The following is a 16,835-nucleotide window of genomic DNA, read 5'->3' as shown; positions in this document are numbered from 1 at the left end:
CAAATGACGCGTTTGTTTGTGTTTTCATTTGTTTTTGTTTTCTGTTTTCTTTTCGTTTTTTTATGTTCTCTGTTTTATTTGTTTACTTTGTTTTTCTTTCATACGCTTACAAGTTCTTGTCTTTCTTTTCACTGTTTTACCTCTTCTGTTTACACTCTTTCTCTCTCGTACGATTTGTAATGAAATATTTTTATCGATTAAACAAACCATCTTCGCAGGTCGTTCACAAGCAGTTCAACTCGCCGATCGGACTATACTCGGACAACAACATTGAAAACACGATCAGACAGAGTGCTCCACAGCAGACGCAAACCGTCCCGTAAGTAGAGAACGCGTATATCCTGATACGAGGCCGAGTATATCCCAATGAAATCTTTCTGGGTACCCTAATGGTTGTGTGGAAAGTTGATTATATCCCCTAGTACGTGTATAAACCAAAACAAAGGATGTGTATGTTAAAATAAAAATCAATATTTAAACCGGACCGGTAATGTTCATAATCAAGCAGAACAAGATACAATGCGCCTCCATCCAGCTCTTTATTTGCCAATACGGTTGCTATTTTCAAGCACTATTTTCAATCGTCTTCAAAAAGGTTCCAAACATTTCCTTTCATCTTTTCAATTGCGCATCAGTTACGTGTTACCCAAACCCCGTAGAGTATTTCAACAACTCGTCCTATTACTGATCAACTTTCCAGACAGCGTGTTCCATTCCCATCAATCCCAAAACACCCCAACAATCTGTCGAAACTGTCTCCACGTACCGAAGCAAATGTCCCTAGCAAAGTAAATGAACTTTTAAATTTTTCTACGCAAACACACCACCCGCCCGCGTGCATTTCTAGATCGAACGGATACACCAACAATCGCCAACATCGGCCAACGAAAATTGAAGGGTAAATTTCACATTCGGTTTACGGTTGTAGTATAGAGCTGTGGTTTGGATCGTGGCACTGCTATGGAGTTTGTTTCGTTTGTTGTTTTTTTGCGTTTAGTTTCTTTTTATTTGCCTTTTTAATGTACGCTTCTTTGCCAACGGTGCAAATGCTGCTGCCAGAGCTTTTGTTACGCTTATGTAAACGTGGTTCGCAAATCTTACACACAAAGCTCCTTTTAATTTAAATCTGGCTTGAAATACACATCATCCACGCCGCTCATTTCACATCTCCCGTCACAACCCAGTTCGTTTAGTTTGACTTTCAACGCTCACCATTGTGCAAAAACGTTCCAAAACGTTGCCTCTATACGCAACATCAAATGTAGCTCACGCAAACGAAGATGCAATCTAAATTTGGTCGCTTTCAATGTCGCTAGATGGTGTCCGCTGTGAAAATATGGCAACTTAATTCCTGTGAAACTATTACGTTTGAAAGTCTATATCGAAAAAAAATCTCCAATTTATAGTATATGAAAAATATGACATAAAGGGAAATATTCCAAAGCAAAACTGAATGATTCTGTCTATTCTGCTTATTCTCTTAAAATGATCGGATTATGATTATTTCTTGAACATTGGATACCCTCACTGTCCCTTCTCCTTGCGGATCTCTTCCCCGACACCCCATTCCCTCCACCACCACCATACCAACCCATATCATCTGAGCTGACCTTCTCGATTTGCAGCATCTTCATCGATCTGTCCTTCCTGAAGCAGAAGCAAAAGATACTGGACGAGCAGCGCCGGCTGGAGCAGGAACGGCAGCAACAGAAACAGTACCCCTTCCAATCGTACTCCTCCTGCTCGTCCGGCCGTACATCGCGTCAGCAAACGGTCAGTCCACCACCACCGGTGCCCCCGTTACCGGACTCGTACCATATGGTCGTCGACCCAGCATCAGCGGTCGGTCATCGCTATCACCAGCCCGACCTGCAGCAGCCATAAGCGTCGTCGTCGTTGTTTCTCTTCTGTCGCGATCTAGTTTTTTGTTTCCCACCCCGTTTGCCTCCAGACACCCTTTACCCTACCACTGTCCTCTCTCATCATATGCTTCTTCATTATCTAATTGAACCCCAAAATATACTCCCGCCGCTAACGCGAACGCCCAGCCCGTGTGCATGCATGCTAGCTTGTTGGAGTTGTTTTTTGCGAATCGTCTAAATTAAGAACCCCACTCGAGCGTCCACTTCGAAACCGTTGTGGCCAGTTCGGTCTGCTTTTTTTCGTCCTAAAATTATCACACACTTAGTTAGGGCGAAATGATCGCCCCGTGTTTGTCTATGGGTTTGTGCGAATGGGGAAAGGCGTTTGCATTCCTATCCACTCGGCAATCGGATCGAACGACAAATGCTCTCAAGCGGAGTGTTGATGCTTGTGTATTGTGATGTTTTTATGTGTGATATAAGCAAATGGAAGATGAAGAGCAAGTAAAAAACGTTACAGAACGACCAAATTGTGCAGTAGAAAGGCTCAAGTCAAGCGAAAATGAAAGGACCAAACTATTAATTCTATTTTTTTTGTTTCTAACTAAGTTTTAAATTTACTCGAGAGTTGTTTTAGTCTTTGATTATTATGTAAAGGAACCAAACCAAAGAACCAATTTTACACATCGATTAGGTAAATCTAAATTAGAACATTTAATGCTACGATCGTTCTGTTTCGTTTCGTTTTCATATACACGCTGAGTATATCTGTTTGTTGTTATTTGCAAAATAAATGTTATTGTTGTTGTTGTTACTGAATGTGTTTTGTTGTAAAAATATGTGCTTAAGTTTAGTTTGTAGTGTCCTTAATCTTTTGTCCCTTTATCTAACAAAGTATCATTCTGTTCTCTTCTTTCCAATTTTTACTCGAATCCCGAAAACGATCTTTTGCCACTCATCGTACACAATCGTGTGTGGGTCAAACAACACTGTGTATAACTATTAAAAATGTTAAAAATTTACATCAATTATGACACCCACCGAAATGTCCCCAAAACATACTCCGCACGTACCAAATTGTGTCCAAAAATTGTAAAAACAAATACAAACACTCGTCCTTTTTAAATGCACTCACGATGGATATTGCTGTGTGGTCGGCGCTGTAAAAACCCCTCACCACACTAAAATGTTCACCATCGTCTCAATCTCATCCTGGTGGATTGGGGCAAAAACTTGCGCATTTGCCAAAAATAAAATTTCATTCCATTTGGCACAAACAAAAACAACGGGCACTGCCACACACACACATACACATCCACTTACATGTCTACATTTAAATAAACACGCGCGTAACCTAACCCTGCCGGACGTCATGTGATGGCGGTGGATGCGCTACAACGAAATATCAAACTTTGCTACGAACGGACGAACGACATGTGTTGCGCGAACCTGCGCGAACAGCTACAAGAAGACCGTCGTGTTTGACCCGTGCAAGAGCGAAACCTACCGTGCGCTGCAGGAAGGAACTGGCGAAGGTTTGCAGGAGGTGCCGAACCCGATTCAGCCGAAAACCTTCGCCCCGAACCGTTTAGTGCCTGGAAAGGTAGGACTATGTGATCTTTCATCAAGTTGGATGCAATCAGATGTAATCAAGAATTTGTTTGGATTTACTGTGTGCTTCATCAATGATAGATGATCATTTAATCAGAATGTAAGATGAAGGATGAAGAAGAAACTCGTAACTCTTTCAAATATCTAAGCAACCAATAAAATGTATCATTCGGATTCTTGCGACATTTTGAGGGATCTATCGAATTAACCATCATCAACTTTGTTACTCTTCTCTCCCTTTCTTCCCCAGAAGCCTAACGCCAATCACCCTGCACCTCAGCCAGAGTTCGCGTACCGGGTCAACTCGATGGGCGAGCCGAACGAAAAGATCCACCAGAGTGGATCCTTCAAACGTTTGATGCTGCACGTCATGAGCGAAATGGACTAATGCGGCTCTCATCGTGCAAATATGAGCGTCCAAAACGGTTGGAGCGCTGAACAACCACATAAACAAACAAAAAATGTTTTACTTCACATCCACACACCGACACACACACACATCCTCTCATATTTATTAGATTGCTCTCATCGAAGTGACATTAAAAGCACTTCAAAACGAACCCTTATCGTGTAGCCCACGTCGTTCCCATCCACACAAAACACACGGCGCTCTTGATCGAGTAAAGATCGAGCATCGTAGCTTGATGAGAAGCAAGACAAACATAATCTTTTTTTTTGTTTTGTTTCTCTGTTAGATCTTAATCCTCACCCTTTCCCATGCCCATCGCCCCAAACTGTGAAACTGCGCGAATGTTTTGTAAATAAGCAGTGCTTCTCCAATGCCCCAATATCACCTTTAGAAATCGAATTCTTTTTATTTATTTGTTCTATCCATCCTCATCATCCCTGGGGCTCGGTTTTGGTCCCTCAATGTTTTCCCCCCTCACAATAGCACCCCCCACCCATCTAGTTGACCACCGCCCAGCGTGTGTTTGCTGTAAGCAAATTTGCATATTTAATTATTTATCTATTTATCAAACCGTACAGTTACGCGATTTGTATATTCTACTGAACCTTTTATTAAAGATAATCCCCGCAGGCTCACTGAACGTTTGAGCAGTAAATTGCGAAACGAGTGTATGTTCTAGTCAACGATCGTTTATGTGTTGCAGCAAGGCCCAATCTACCGAAGGCAGTACGTTTCGAGGGGCCGCCACGTAACCGTTCACAAAAGCAGTAGCTACATTTTTTGTTTTGTATACAATTTATCAAATATATTACTACCGTTCGCAAGGCAGAAACTAAGAGTATGGAGGAAAAGAATTTTTCGAGTGTTTGATAAAACCTATCGTATGTTCAGAACACACATCGACTAGGGGAGTGTACTAGCGTTGTTGTACGTTTGATTTTGTTGTACTACAATGTATGAAACACATTTGAAGGTACACATGCATTGCAGTGGATAGGGAAGTCCACACATACATACACGCACACATTCACTCAAACACATACTCATGAGAGAGAGAGAAAAAAACAAGAGAAGATAGTTTAGCACGGCTTTCAACGAGATATATCTATTTATTACCATTTATGTACACAGTGATATCACATATCGATGAACGAAAATGCAGAATAAAGATGAAATTAATGATAAAATTTTCTTAAGAGTACCACATTGTAGTATAAGAACAATAAATAGGAAAGAAAGTTTATTTACTAATTTGCTTGTGTCGTCTTCTACGCTTTGATCACACTCTGGGTTTTTGTTAATTGATCGAACATTTGCTGAAGATAAAAAATGTTTTAAATCGTGTTTGAATGGTTGCAGCTTTACCAATCGAATTACTTAAAACACTTTTTAAACGCTCTTCTGTGGGCTGTGGTTTGAGTTGAAACGTTCCCCTTTCAAAATCAACCTCTAGCGACATCTTGCACTACTGGCCTACAGATGGCGCTAGTGGTATGCGCTATGCAGGGGTAAGCAGACCCATTCTATTTGAGCAAACAGTACCGATATCCTATCAAAGCTTTGAATTAAAAGATTTTAGTGATAATATTAAATGAGATGATTAAGTTTTACATAAAAACTGTAACATTCAATATGAAACTTTAATAAGTTACGACATTTGAAATAAATTATTTTAAATAGGTGTGTTAAAAGTTTCACAAAATAATATAAAAACATTAAAAAAAGAAAAAAAATAGTTTGTAATCCAAATGCTTTTATCAATAAAAAAATAATTTCATGAAAGTTAATAGATCATCTTATTTGAGTAATACGTGCTTACTCTTGTGTAGCATCCTCAGTCATCAGTGGTAATATATCCATAAGTATAGAAATTAAGTAGAGATATTAAAATTAAATAACAATATCACATTTATCTGATTAGGCACTATGACTACCAACCAATATTACAGATTTAGATACAATATTTTGATAATAACACAACAGCATTTCAATTAAAATGACTTTAAGACACTCTTTCTATGGCCTCGATACCAGTGCTAAACCATTTTCACAATACATAACAAATACATGTAACAAGAATAGTAATAAACGTACCTTCTTGAAATCATGCAATACAATCTTTCAATCATCAGCAGTTTTACTATCCGCTTATAGACAACAGCTGACAACAATCTACTATGAGTCTTTGACAAAAATCCCTCCCGGTCACACGATTGTTTTAGCTATACAAAAGAGTCTACTAATAGACATATGAGTCATGAAGATCATATCTAAAAAGTGCGAAGGGATTAAAGCATACTAAACACATCTCAACAAGATTTGATTCTCAGCAATATCCTCGCAATAATATGTCATCGTTTTTGGTTTTGTTTATAATCATAACATATCGCAGTGAACTGAACGCCCCTTTTGTCTGATGCAACTGAGCCAATCGACGAAACCACGCGGAAATCTCTTACTTAGTAAACAAAACCCCGTCACGGAAACAGCGCGCAACAGCACGCATTTAATTGTGTTTTGCATGCGATCGATAACGGCTTGCGTACATTTTGTTCAATGAAAATACATCCACCGACATCTCAAAATCGCGCTGCCCAAACGCAACAGCAACAATCACAATCCGGAGGAAGTTCCCCCCAATAGCTCCGTAGACAAAAGGGCACAATGACTGCATGCAACGCATAAAATGCAACCAGCCGCAGCCAGGTCTTATCCGTTCCCACACGATTGTATTCCGATCAGCGGAAAAGGGGGGTGTGTGATTTTTGCGCTGCAAAGGTGCATCTAGTAAGACATCAGGGCGTTCTTACTAGTTCCGACTAGATTCCGACGCACTGATAGTCTAATTGATTGTACCCATTTCCCGCCCGACCTAAGCCGCCGGTAGGCACCGCAATCTTTCACCTATAAAAGCTACCGATTCTACCGACCTGGAGCATCAGTGTTCGATTGAACGATCTTCGCAAGCAACGGTTTTCCAGTTACCCTCCAAAGCTACAACTCAAACAGTGAACTCAACATGAAACTCACGCTCGTTTTCCTGCTGTTCGCGCTGGTGTGTGCCGCGTACGCCCAAACCGATGCCGCCAAGGACGCGGCAAAGGATGCTACGGACAAGGTGAAGGATAAGGCTGCTCTGCCGGATGCGCCCAAGCTGGACAAGGATGCAGTGACGACGCCCGATCCAAAGGACGCCGCCAAGAAGGTGGAAGATGTGGCCGGCAAGGCGAAAGATCAGGCCGCCGAAGTGGGCAAGAAGCTGACCGACGCATTCAAGCTGTAAAGAACGACGTGCGGCAAAGATAGCTGCAACGATAACGTGGGAGTTTTATCGCTTCCCGCGCGCAACGCGAAACACACTCACATTTGACACAGTCCAATAAAAGTGGTGCTTGAGAGCAAAGAAGAAAACAAAAACCAACTTCATGCCACAGTAAGAACCTCCAAGATATGTTTATTCACACAAACTGTCCGAAAATTGACCCCGTTTCGTGCGAGAAAGTCAGACGGCGGGTGGACGACTTATCGCCACAGTTAGAACGTTTTGCGGTTTACACCATCACTGATAGTGATTGTGCGGGCCAAGTCCTAATCAGCCCGAAACCTTGCGGTCGTACTGAATTCACTATAAAATGCACCCGTACGAAGATGGCAAGCTGTCAGTCAGCGTTTGAGTTCTGCCTCAGCAAACTCTAGCAAAATATACACTTAGTGGTGATAAAAAAAAAACTAACAGCTCCTGCAGTTCTGCTTCTAGTGCTTCGGTTCATTATCTCGCCGGCATATCGTGCAAAGTACCGCCGCCACCATGACGGATGCAAACAATATCTTGGCCCTGTTGCAGCGCCCTCTGGAACCGACCTTCCTGCCGAAGGATGACGGTAAGACGGTCATCGACTTGCCGGACGAGTTCCTTACCGACCGGTACCGGCCGATTGGGGCCGAGCTGCAGTCCCGCTTCTCCAGCGACGCCGAGCAGCGCATCCCGGTGCGATCGGTCGCGATGCCGGATCTGTCCTTTGCCAATGGAATCGATCGCCGTGGTGCCTTTTCGCTGTTTGCGCCGAAGCATCGGGATGCCGCCGCCGCCCTGATCAATCTGTTCCTGCAGCAGCCCGACTTTGCGACGCTGATGAGTGTGGCCACGTACTGCCGCGATCGGCTCAACCCGGTGCTGTTCCAGTACAGCTTGGCGGTGGCCGTGCAGCATCGCGAAGACACCAAGGACGTTAACATCCCGTCGATCGTGTCGCTCTTCCCGGATCAGTTCGTTGATCCAGCCGTTTTCCCCAAGCTGCGCGAGGAAGGTGCTGCGGTGCAGCAGGAGAACCGGGTATGTATCGGAGGAGGGCTCCTCTGTGTGCGGGCTTTTGGGGAATCTTTATTGATTTTCGATTGAACCAACCAGATGGTGATTGACATCCCACCGAACTATACCGCCTCGGACCGGGAGGATGAGCAGCGGATGGCGTACTTCCGCGAGGATATCGGTGTCAACATGCACCACTGGCACTGGCATCTGGTATACCCGGGCGATGGACCGGATGAGGTCGTGCGCAAGGATCGGCGCGGCGAGCTGTTCTTCTACATGCACAGCCAGCTGATTGCGCGCTACAATGCGGATCGGTTCTGCGCCAAGCTGAAGAAGGTGCGCAATCTGACCAACTACCGCGAGCCGATCGTGGAAGGCTACTACCCGAAGATGATCCGCAGCTCGAACAACCGGTCGTACCCGGCACGGGCCGCCAACACGACGCTGCAGGACGTCGATCGCGTCGACAACGGAACGACCGTATCGGTGAACGATCTCGAGCGGTGGCGCGATCGCATCCACGAGGCGATTGACCAGGGCTTCGTGCTGGACAAGAGTGGTAACCGCATCATGCTGGACGAGCAGCGCGGCATCGACATCCTCGGCGATGTGGTGGAAGCGTCCAGCCTGACGCCGAACGCTCAGCTGTATGGCAGTCTGCACAACATGGGCCACAACGTGATCGCGTACGTGCACGATCCGGACTACCGCTACCTGGAGGATTACGGCGTGATGGGCGACGTGACGACGGCGATGCGCGATCCGATTTTCTACCGCTGGCACGGCATGATCGACGGCATCTTCCGCCGGCACAAGGAGCTGCTGACGCCGTACACGGCCGAGCAGCTGGGCAACCCGGGTGTCACCGTCAACTCGGTCGGCGTGCAGCTGTCCCGGCCGAACACGCCCGCCAACGTGCTGCTCACGTACTGGCAGCGATCGCAGGTCGATCTGGCGGCTGGGTTGGACTTTGGTCCGAAGGGTAACGTGTTCGCGTCGTTCACCCATCTGCAGCACGCACCGTTCTCGTTCCGCGTGGAGGTGAACAATGAGTCGGGTGCGGTGCGCAAGGGAACGCTGCGTATCTGGCTTGCACCGAAGTCGGACGAGCGCGGCACTGCGCTGACATTCCGCGAGCAGCGTCGGTACTTTATCGAGATGGACACATCGACAGTGACGCGTAAGTGCAGGGCGTTTTGAGTAATTTGAGTAGTTTAGTAGTGGAAGCTTGAAATTGGAACTGCTCGATTCCGATTCCAGAGTCGATTCTGGAGCCGGTTCTCGAGACGACTTCGATTCCGAAATCAGAATCGATTCGGAGATCGCAATCGGCTCAGGAATTGTAATTAGAATTGGTTCCAGAATTTAAATTGGCTCCCGAAGAAGAATCAGTTCCGGAGTCTCCATGCGAATGGGCCGTTTGCAAGCTTTTATTCTCATGAAGATGCTAAAACGGATTCTGATTCCGAAAACGACTGTGCTTTCGGAACTGTTTTGGATTCCCAAGTTGATTCCGATACCAGAGCCGATTTCGATTCTGGAGCCAATTCTGGAGGCGGTTCTTGAACCGATTCCTATTCTGGAACCAATTCCGATACCGATTCTGCAACCGTTTTCGATACTGATTCTGGAACCGATGGAGATGCAGCCGGAGCCAATGCAGATTCCGGAAACGATTCCGATTTCGATTGCATAGTCGATTCCAATTCTGGAGATGATTGCGATTCCGATTCCAGATTCGATTCCAATTCTGGAGCCAATTCTTAAACTATCCGGAACCGATTCTAGAATAACTTCGAAGCTAGTTGGAATCCATTCCAAAAGCTTCATTTTTCCTATCACTAGCTTTGAGTGTCGTTTAATATTTTCTCACGGATTCCCTTTACTTTCACAGTGAACCCGGGCATGAACACGATCGTGCGCCGTTCGGACCAATCGAGCGTTACCATCCCGTACGAGCGCACGTTCCGTGCGATCGGCACCAAGTCCGCCCCGACCGACAAAGATGCGCTGGCTCAGTTCCGCTTCTGCGGTTGCGGCTGGCCCCAGCACATGCTCGTCCCGAAGGGTTCACCCGAAGGCGTCCAGTTCGATCTGTTTGCGATGGTGACCGATTTCGAGCAGGACTCCGTCGCCCAAGAGCTTGACCCGTATGTACCCGCTTCAGCCAGTGCTCTGTAGAGTGTTGAACGGCATTCATGACTCATTCTTTCGTCTACCCACAGTAACGCACCATGCAGCGATGCCCACTCGTTCTGCGGACTGCGCGACAAGAAGTACCCGGACCGTCGGGCCATGGGCTATCCGTTCGATCGTCGCACCGCGGACACGGTTGCCACGCTGGCTGACTTTGTCACCCCGAACTCGAACATGAAGACGGCCACGGTGCAGGTGAAGTTCAACAACACCGTGATTGCGCGCACCTAAAAAGCTTGACATTTTTATGCCCTACTATTGGAAAGATAACAGATAACAGCGAATAAAACACAACACTCATAATCTCAACCTTTCTTCAGCATAAACGATGTACTTGGTAGCATTTTATTTCAAAAACAATGTGAAACATTTTGTCTCACATCATCTATCCCATCGTGGGTGTGCAAGATTCCGTTACCGTAACGGTTACGCGTGTCGTCGCTGTGTTGGTCAGCGTTATCGTGGAGGTAGAGCTTACCGGCACGGTGACCACAGTCGAGAAGAGCGCGGTAGAGGTGGTAGTTTGCGGTGGAAGTGTTAGGGTGGAAGTTTCGGTGATCGATACGGTAGCGGTTGACGTTGGAAGGGTTGCCGTTACCGGTACGGTGGAGGTGATAAGCGAAAGGGTGGCCTGTGTGTTTGGTGGTAGGGTGACCGTTTCGGTAAGACTAACCACCACCGTTAGGGTGTCCGTTTCGGTGCTACTTATAGTTGTTGTCGATGGATCAAGTGTAGATGTCGTTGGGAGACAAATAGATGCCTGTCCTACCGAATTTACTAGCACGGGATGGTGTTGATGAAGATGGTGTTGGCTGTGCAGCAAATGGGGATGGGTTGGCTGTGCGGCGAGCAGTACAAACAGCAAAAGTACAGTCGTTTTGGACATTATTTTGCAGCGAGGTGTCATTTTGCGCGACACACGATATTCACCAGTGCGTTGTCAATTCTGAACTGATCATACACAACAAGGCACAACAAGTTCTGAAGCACCGATACCGGTGACCTTTCTGTTGACTCTTCTTGTGGCAGGTTTTTTGGGAGTATCTCATTAACGGCAAACGAGGTGACGAATGCATTCTTTCGGACTTTCCGTTCGAGTTTTAACCATTAGCGAGGCAAGAATGCAAAACAGATGTAATTTCTTGTAAATAATTGATAGCAAAAATCGTTTTAAAGACCAAATTAAACATGTTCTAAATCTTGTTCTAAAATATTGGAACACAATCTTCAATAAAAAACCAACATTTATATTACACACAACTTGGCAACATTCTTTAGGTGGATACAAACAAGCGTTACTTCATTTGTTCTGAATTTAAGAACCTGAACCTACTTCAACATCGCTTGGATTTATGACCTGGTTAAACAACTTTCCAGATTGTTTCGTCTCTTTTGGCCAAAACTCGAAAGTCCCAAAAGCCAAGCCCTCTTTAGTACCCTTTCACTGCTTAAGCCATCCACATCTGCTCATCATCCGTACTTTGTACATCTACGCAAGATGAACTTCGTATTAAGAAAGGTATTTTTGCATTAAAATGTGTACTGGTAACGACAACCTACACCAACAAAATCTTCTAATCTTTCAGCCACTACTCCCGCTAATGCTACTCTTCCTACAAAATATACACCCAGGATGCACATCGCACTACTCCCATCACCACGGCCACTATTCCCATTATCACACATTTTACCAAACGACCACGCTAACCTGCCTGCAAACGGTAACGCAGCCCACCATCACGCAAACCGTTCCGGTAACAAACTTTGCAACCGTCACCAATACCGCACGCACTTACACCCTTGTCACACCGACCCCAGTGATGCTTACGGAAATGTCCACCCTCACACTAACGTCCACCGTATTAACCATCACACCGAGCACGACCATTACCAGCACTGGTACGAACATCGTCACTTCAACACCGCCGCTCGTATCAACTGTCACCAGCAGCACCAGCACCATTCTCTTCTCGACCACGATGGTTGTGCGGCAAACGATCACCATCACCTCCACGAGCACGATCATTTCGACCAGAACATCCAGACTTCCAATGTGTAATTAGTGGACTTCGGATTTGGTTGCTCCCGGGACTTGTTTAGTGACATTTCACCTGTGTGCGGTCTGTGTGCGTACGATGAGGGTAATAAAATTCTTATTATCATCCCGGGGAGCTGACAGCGTCTTCCCTTTCTGCAGTTGCATTCTTTTAAGGGTACGGAGCTTTTTTTGTCATAAATCATAGCCCATTTGATGTCATATCTTTAACTTGACGTCATTTATAGCTTATTGTTGTGTGGGATTGCTGAGCAACTTGTGCTTGTAGGACAGCAAGCAGTTGATTTGTTGTTGTTCTTGCAATATTCCAGTTAAAAAATAGATTATTCAAATTCTCCACAGCTTAAGAGATGTTTTGGAACAGCAAAAAGTCCCAATTAACTAACAACTATTGTATAATAAACATGCATTAAAGTTTATCAAATAATTGTTTGGTTGTTTCTGGAAATTACTTTGGATCCATCTCATGATTAAAAAGCCGAGAAGCTTATAACAATCCTTGGAAAACGACACAAAACAACAAGAGAAACCCCTTTATTATCACTCCATCATATTGCATTTTTGGTTATTTAGTAACACTAAGAATCTGATATCCCAGGGCATGGGGCCGCTTTCAGAATTTCTCTTTTCAAGCAAACGCAATTTAGCATTCTTTTACCTTTTGTTCTATCGAGGTTCTTCAGAAGTAACCTGTTAACTGCAGCAATAATGCGTATACATCTATGCAATAATGTAAAATTCCCATCTAGTATCTCAAACTTTACCTACACACAACATCAGCATACAAGTGTTCTTAGAACGGTTCAGTTGTTAGACGCTCGACGGCACGGAACAACCTTCAACAACCTGATCGCATGGCTTACGGTTGGAGCATCTCCCCGAATCCAATGAGATGATTAGAACGTGCGCGTTGCCTATCGTACGCCTGGCCATGCATGTGGCGCAGAAGAGCAAAGGGTAGCTCGCAAACTCCGAACCGAGCGCTTACCGAAAAACCTCAACACGTAAAAAGCGACCGCCACACAACCGTACACGCGTGATGTCAAACAGCATCAGCACCCGGAGCAAATAATCAAACATTTTCGCATAAAATTATCACCTTCCTCTCACTCTCACACAAACACAACCCCTTTCTTCCCTCCAGGTCGTGATTTCGGATTGCTCGAACAGGTTTCTTTTTTTTTTTTTTTGCTGCTGCTTTGGTAGGCGTGAAAGATGCGTCCGAAACGGAACACTACTATGCTGAAGATGTGGAGTATACATGCACGGTGATGTCAACGTGGCGGAGTGAAGCGTTTAATGATAAACGATAATGATGGTGGAGCGCTTCCGAGCGTGCGTGGTACCGTCTACTTCTGGTTCTAATGAGCCAGAGCCTAGGACGGTGGTTCATCTCTTGTTTTCATGTTTTTGCTACAGCAGCACACACACTCCCATGTGAGCAACTTTTTATGCTGTCAAACTTCAAACTCCTTGCCTCAAGGATGCTGAATGCCATCGCGCCGATCGAAAACGATTAATTTTATATTTTAAAAACCAAAATAAACCGATTGAAACAATCTGTGCTATCGTGCTGGGAGGAATTTCTATCTTTGTTCTTCCTGAACACACACACACACACACAAAAAGAACTAAAAATTGCACTTGCTACAACCGGTGCAGAGGATTGTGTCATTCTCGTGTCCATAAAAGAACTCGCAAGTTTCTGCCCAACCATCTGACTCACAAACTGCACAACCCACCCCTTCGATCGTGCATGGTTTATCACTAATGATGATATATGACAATCAAGCGTCGCGACAACATCTCTGTCTCACACATAATCATGCGAACTTTAACCTTTGCCGGTAGAGAACAGCATGAGAAATTCGATTTGTATTGCTTCATTTTTTGCTAGCGTATCATCTTTGAAGTTAATTATATTTTCGGCATGCCTTCCTTCCCGCACAACATTATTAATGATCAATAAGAATGCCGAACAATGGCAGTGATGAGAGCAAACTGTTCTTCGCCGTGGGATAAAACAATAAAACGCAAATCTTAATTTGACCATTAGCTATCAAATTTTATGTTCATTTCATCACCAGCGAACCCACAACAACGACGAACCAGCATTTGCATACGAGTCCACGTCCTTACCGTTACGGCACACTAGGCGCGATCTGCAGACGCCGAACCAATGATCCAGTTCTGGGTGCAGAAATAGAACGCCAGCGCTGTACGGTTTCGCATTCTGAAGCTTATTTTAAAATCACACTCCGTCCAAATATATCCGAGCGCTTGACCACCAACACCAAGCATACGGAATGTGATCGCTCACACAACATTCACTCCAGCATCGCTTCTTCGCTGAAGATCCTTGTGCGAGTTAGTGTATTATATTTCCTTCTCAAACCGCATGTTCTTCCCATTTCTGATCGGCCCGTCCCATCCACTCAAGCACGATCACGGTCGGTCGAGGTTGCCGATCGAGTTAAAATTATACGAACGCTCAAAACTGGACAACGGGTTGAATCGCTGCCAGCACCAATGAAGCACGTGGAGCACCGGACGACAAGGCAAGGAAAGGTCTAAGCTTTTGCATAAATTTTCTCGCTCCAAAACGACCAGATTTTCGGTTTGTTTGTTACGCTCCCCGTTTCTATTTCTGGGTGCTTTTGTTCGACGTTTTTCGACTGCTCACGGCTTGCAGAACTGGATTTTTTGTGGAATTGATCAACTTGACGCAAAATTTGCTACAAGGACGAGAAGGCAAAGATCATCCTCGGGTACGACCGGACCGGGCAGGATGAGGCTCGTAAACACTTCCAACCCGAATTCCAAAACCGTGTGCGAGAGGGAAATGAGCAACAATCTTATCGTTGTTTTGCTGCAAAATGTTTGTTTTTTTCCTTTATGCTATATATACCCTATGGAAAGTGCCTGTTAGCTTTGCTTCAAGTTTATGCAGTAGAAAGCTTGCACCACAGCAGCAAAAAATAAATCCATTTCTTTTCGGATAGTTCTGGAACTTTTATTGAACTAAAGACAGGGCCAAAAAAACTTCATCCAGCTAATTTATAGGTCTGCATGGGAATGGCACTTTCCACCGGTGTGTGCGGTGCTTTCTAAGGTGCTATTTTGCAAGGAAATCTTTATGAGCCTTCCCAGGTTCAGCGGTTCGTCTAGTCGCCTTGATATTCAAACTGGTTTAACCCTGAAGCGTATTAAAATATTTCTTCCTTTCTATTTCAAAGGTAATCAGCGGCAACGTAGCACTATGCCTGACTCCTCTATCACACATATCAAGATCATATGAATGACTCTACCTTACCTTTTTAGCTTAGATAGATCACTCTCGACAATGACTCATCGTCTTCTTGGTTGACCAAACCCAGTCGCGGTGTGATCTACATGTTGACACATATTCATTCTGGGGGATTTTGTCTCACGATCGCGAGTTAGATAAGAAACCTTGGATGATGGGTTCGGGAGCAACGAACGTTTCCCGGATGGTCATTACAGTCTGATTTCGTTCCATCTCCCGCAATGCATCATCCGCGGCAAGTTGCAGAAAATGCGTGGAAGAATTTCTTCAATTACAGACTACCAACAAGCAGAGTACACATAGGAGGGAGACTTTCAGCAGCACTGACTGTGATGAGCATCTGAGATCAGGTGAGCTGTGGGTTTGGTAGAGACTGCAAACGCGAAGCTTACCGTAGGGGCAAAGGGTATACACGGCTGACCATAGGGGACTGGTCAGCCGAGCTGATGATGATGCTGAGCGAAAGAGATGGCATCCTGTTTTTTTTACCAGATCGTCAAGGTGAGTTGGAGAACCGAACCCTACGCAGAGAAGTTTCTTCGGGTAGGGGAGGCTGGGGCTTTGGGAGACTTTAGAGCCGCAGATCGTTACGAATTTTGATGATTTATATTATCGATGTATTTGAGGCTCTAAGTTTAAACCATTTTAGGGATAAAGGAACACAAATAATCTTCTTCTTTAGTTAAATTTTCAAGCATATTTGACTAACCAAGTTTGACGTTTGATCCAACTTATTCATTACTGTATGTAGTTCCTTTTGTTATCTATTTTTTCTATTTTAATATTATTTTGCAGACTATTTTGAAACATCATTTTATCCTGTTATAATTTGTGTAATGTTTTGGCGTTTTAAATAATTATAGTTTTTTCAGATTGTGTTTCATTTGATTCATTATATATTTCATTTCATTTCATTTCATTTCATTTATTTAATACAATATCCGCCATCAAGGCTAAATATAATAGACTTAAAACTAATTTTATACTAACAAATAAACAAAATAATTCATGAAAAACTAAGCCTAACTAACCTAGTCTTGACCTAGCAAAAAAGAAAAGAAAAAAAACAAGAGTAGAGCGTA

The 16,835-nt window shown here is 44.4% G+C and overlaps 3 protein-coding genes across 32 annotated transcripts in view; all 3 read left to right on the top strand.

Moving 5' to 3' along the window:
• The window catches only part of LOC1276916 (PDZ and LIM domain protein 3), a 33,907-nt gene extending 28,838 nt beyond the window's left edge, over nucleotides 1-5,069 (top strand). For 22 of the 30 annotated variants that reach the window (XM_001688784.2, XM_061663432.1, XM_061663446.1 and 19 more), the window contains 4 exons: nucleotides 219-319; nucleotides 848-898; nucleotides 3,324-3,465; nucleotides 3,724-5,069. In XM_001688784.2, coding sequence (XP_001688836.2) covers nucleotides 219-319; nucleotides 848-898; nucleotides 3,324-3,465; nucleotides 3,724-3,861 — 432 coding nt within the window. In that variant the 3' untranslated portion in view covers nucleotides 3,862-5,069. Of the gene's footprint in view, nucleotides 1-218; nucleotides 320-847; nucleotides 899-1,625; nucleotides 2,682-3,323; nucleotides 3,466-3,723 lie in introns of those variants that run through there. The other 8 variants (XM_061663440.1, XM_061663435.1, XM_061663433.1 and 5 more) reach the window with 1 other exon arrangement.
• A 1,734-nt stretch (nucleotides 5,070-6,803) lies between these two features.
• LOC3290134 (uncharacterized) lies at nucleotides 6,804-7,322 on the top strand. The gene has a single exon (XM_556962.2). The coding sequence runs from the start codon at nucleotides 6,902-6,904 to the stop codon at nucleotides 7,163-7,165; it is 264 nt and encodes an 87-aa protein (XP_556962.1). The 5' UTR covers nucleotides 6,804-6,901; the 3' UTR covers nucleotides 7,166-7,322.
• Nucleotides 7,323-7,531: 209 nt separating this feature from the next.
• LOC1276915 (phenoloxidase 8-like) lies at nucleotides 7,532-10,716 on the top strand. Its single transcript, XM_316323.3, has 4 exons — nucleotides 7,532-8,215; nucleotides 8,291-9,374; nucleotides 10,089-10,344; nucleotides 10,420-10,716. Exons 1-4 carry the CDS (start codon nucleotides 7,691-7,693, stop codon nucleotides 10,619-10,621), a joined length of 2,067 nt encoding a protein of 688 aa, XP_316323.3. The 5' UTR covers nucleotides 7,532-7,690; the 3' UTR covers nucleotides 10,622-10,716.
• Nucleotides 10,717-16,835: the final 6,119 nt, after the last annotated feature.

This window comes from Anopheles gambiae, chromosome 2, assembly GCF_943734735.2.
Source record: "Anopheles gambiae chromosome 2, idAnoGambNW_F1_1, whole genome shotgun sequence".
Lineage (NCBI taxonomy): Eukaryota > Metazoa > Arthropoda > Insecta > Diptera > Culicidae > Anopheles > Anopheles gambiae.
This window is presented reverse-complemented; position numbering and strand designations above follow the sequence as displayed.

Excerpts from the sequence above, each read along its gene's own strand:
- LOC3290134 (XM_556962.2), top strand. The coding sequence starts at position 6,902 with ATGAAACTCACGCTCGTTTTCCTGCTGTTCGCGCTGGTGTGTGCCGCG.
- LOC1276915 (XM_316323.3), top strand. The coding sequence starts at position 7,691 with ATGACGGATGCAAACAATATCTTGGCCCTGTTGCAGCGCCCTCTGGAA. Across the intron at positions 8,216-8,290 it reads CGGTGCAGCAGGAGAACCGG|ATGGTGATTGACATCCCACC; the intron begins GTATGTATCGGA and ends TGAACCAACCAG. Across the intron at positions 10,345-10,419 it reads GTCGCCCAAGAGCTTGACCC|TAACGCACCATGCAGCGATG; the intron begins GTATGTACCCGC and ends GTCTACCCACAG.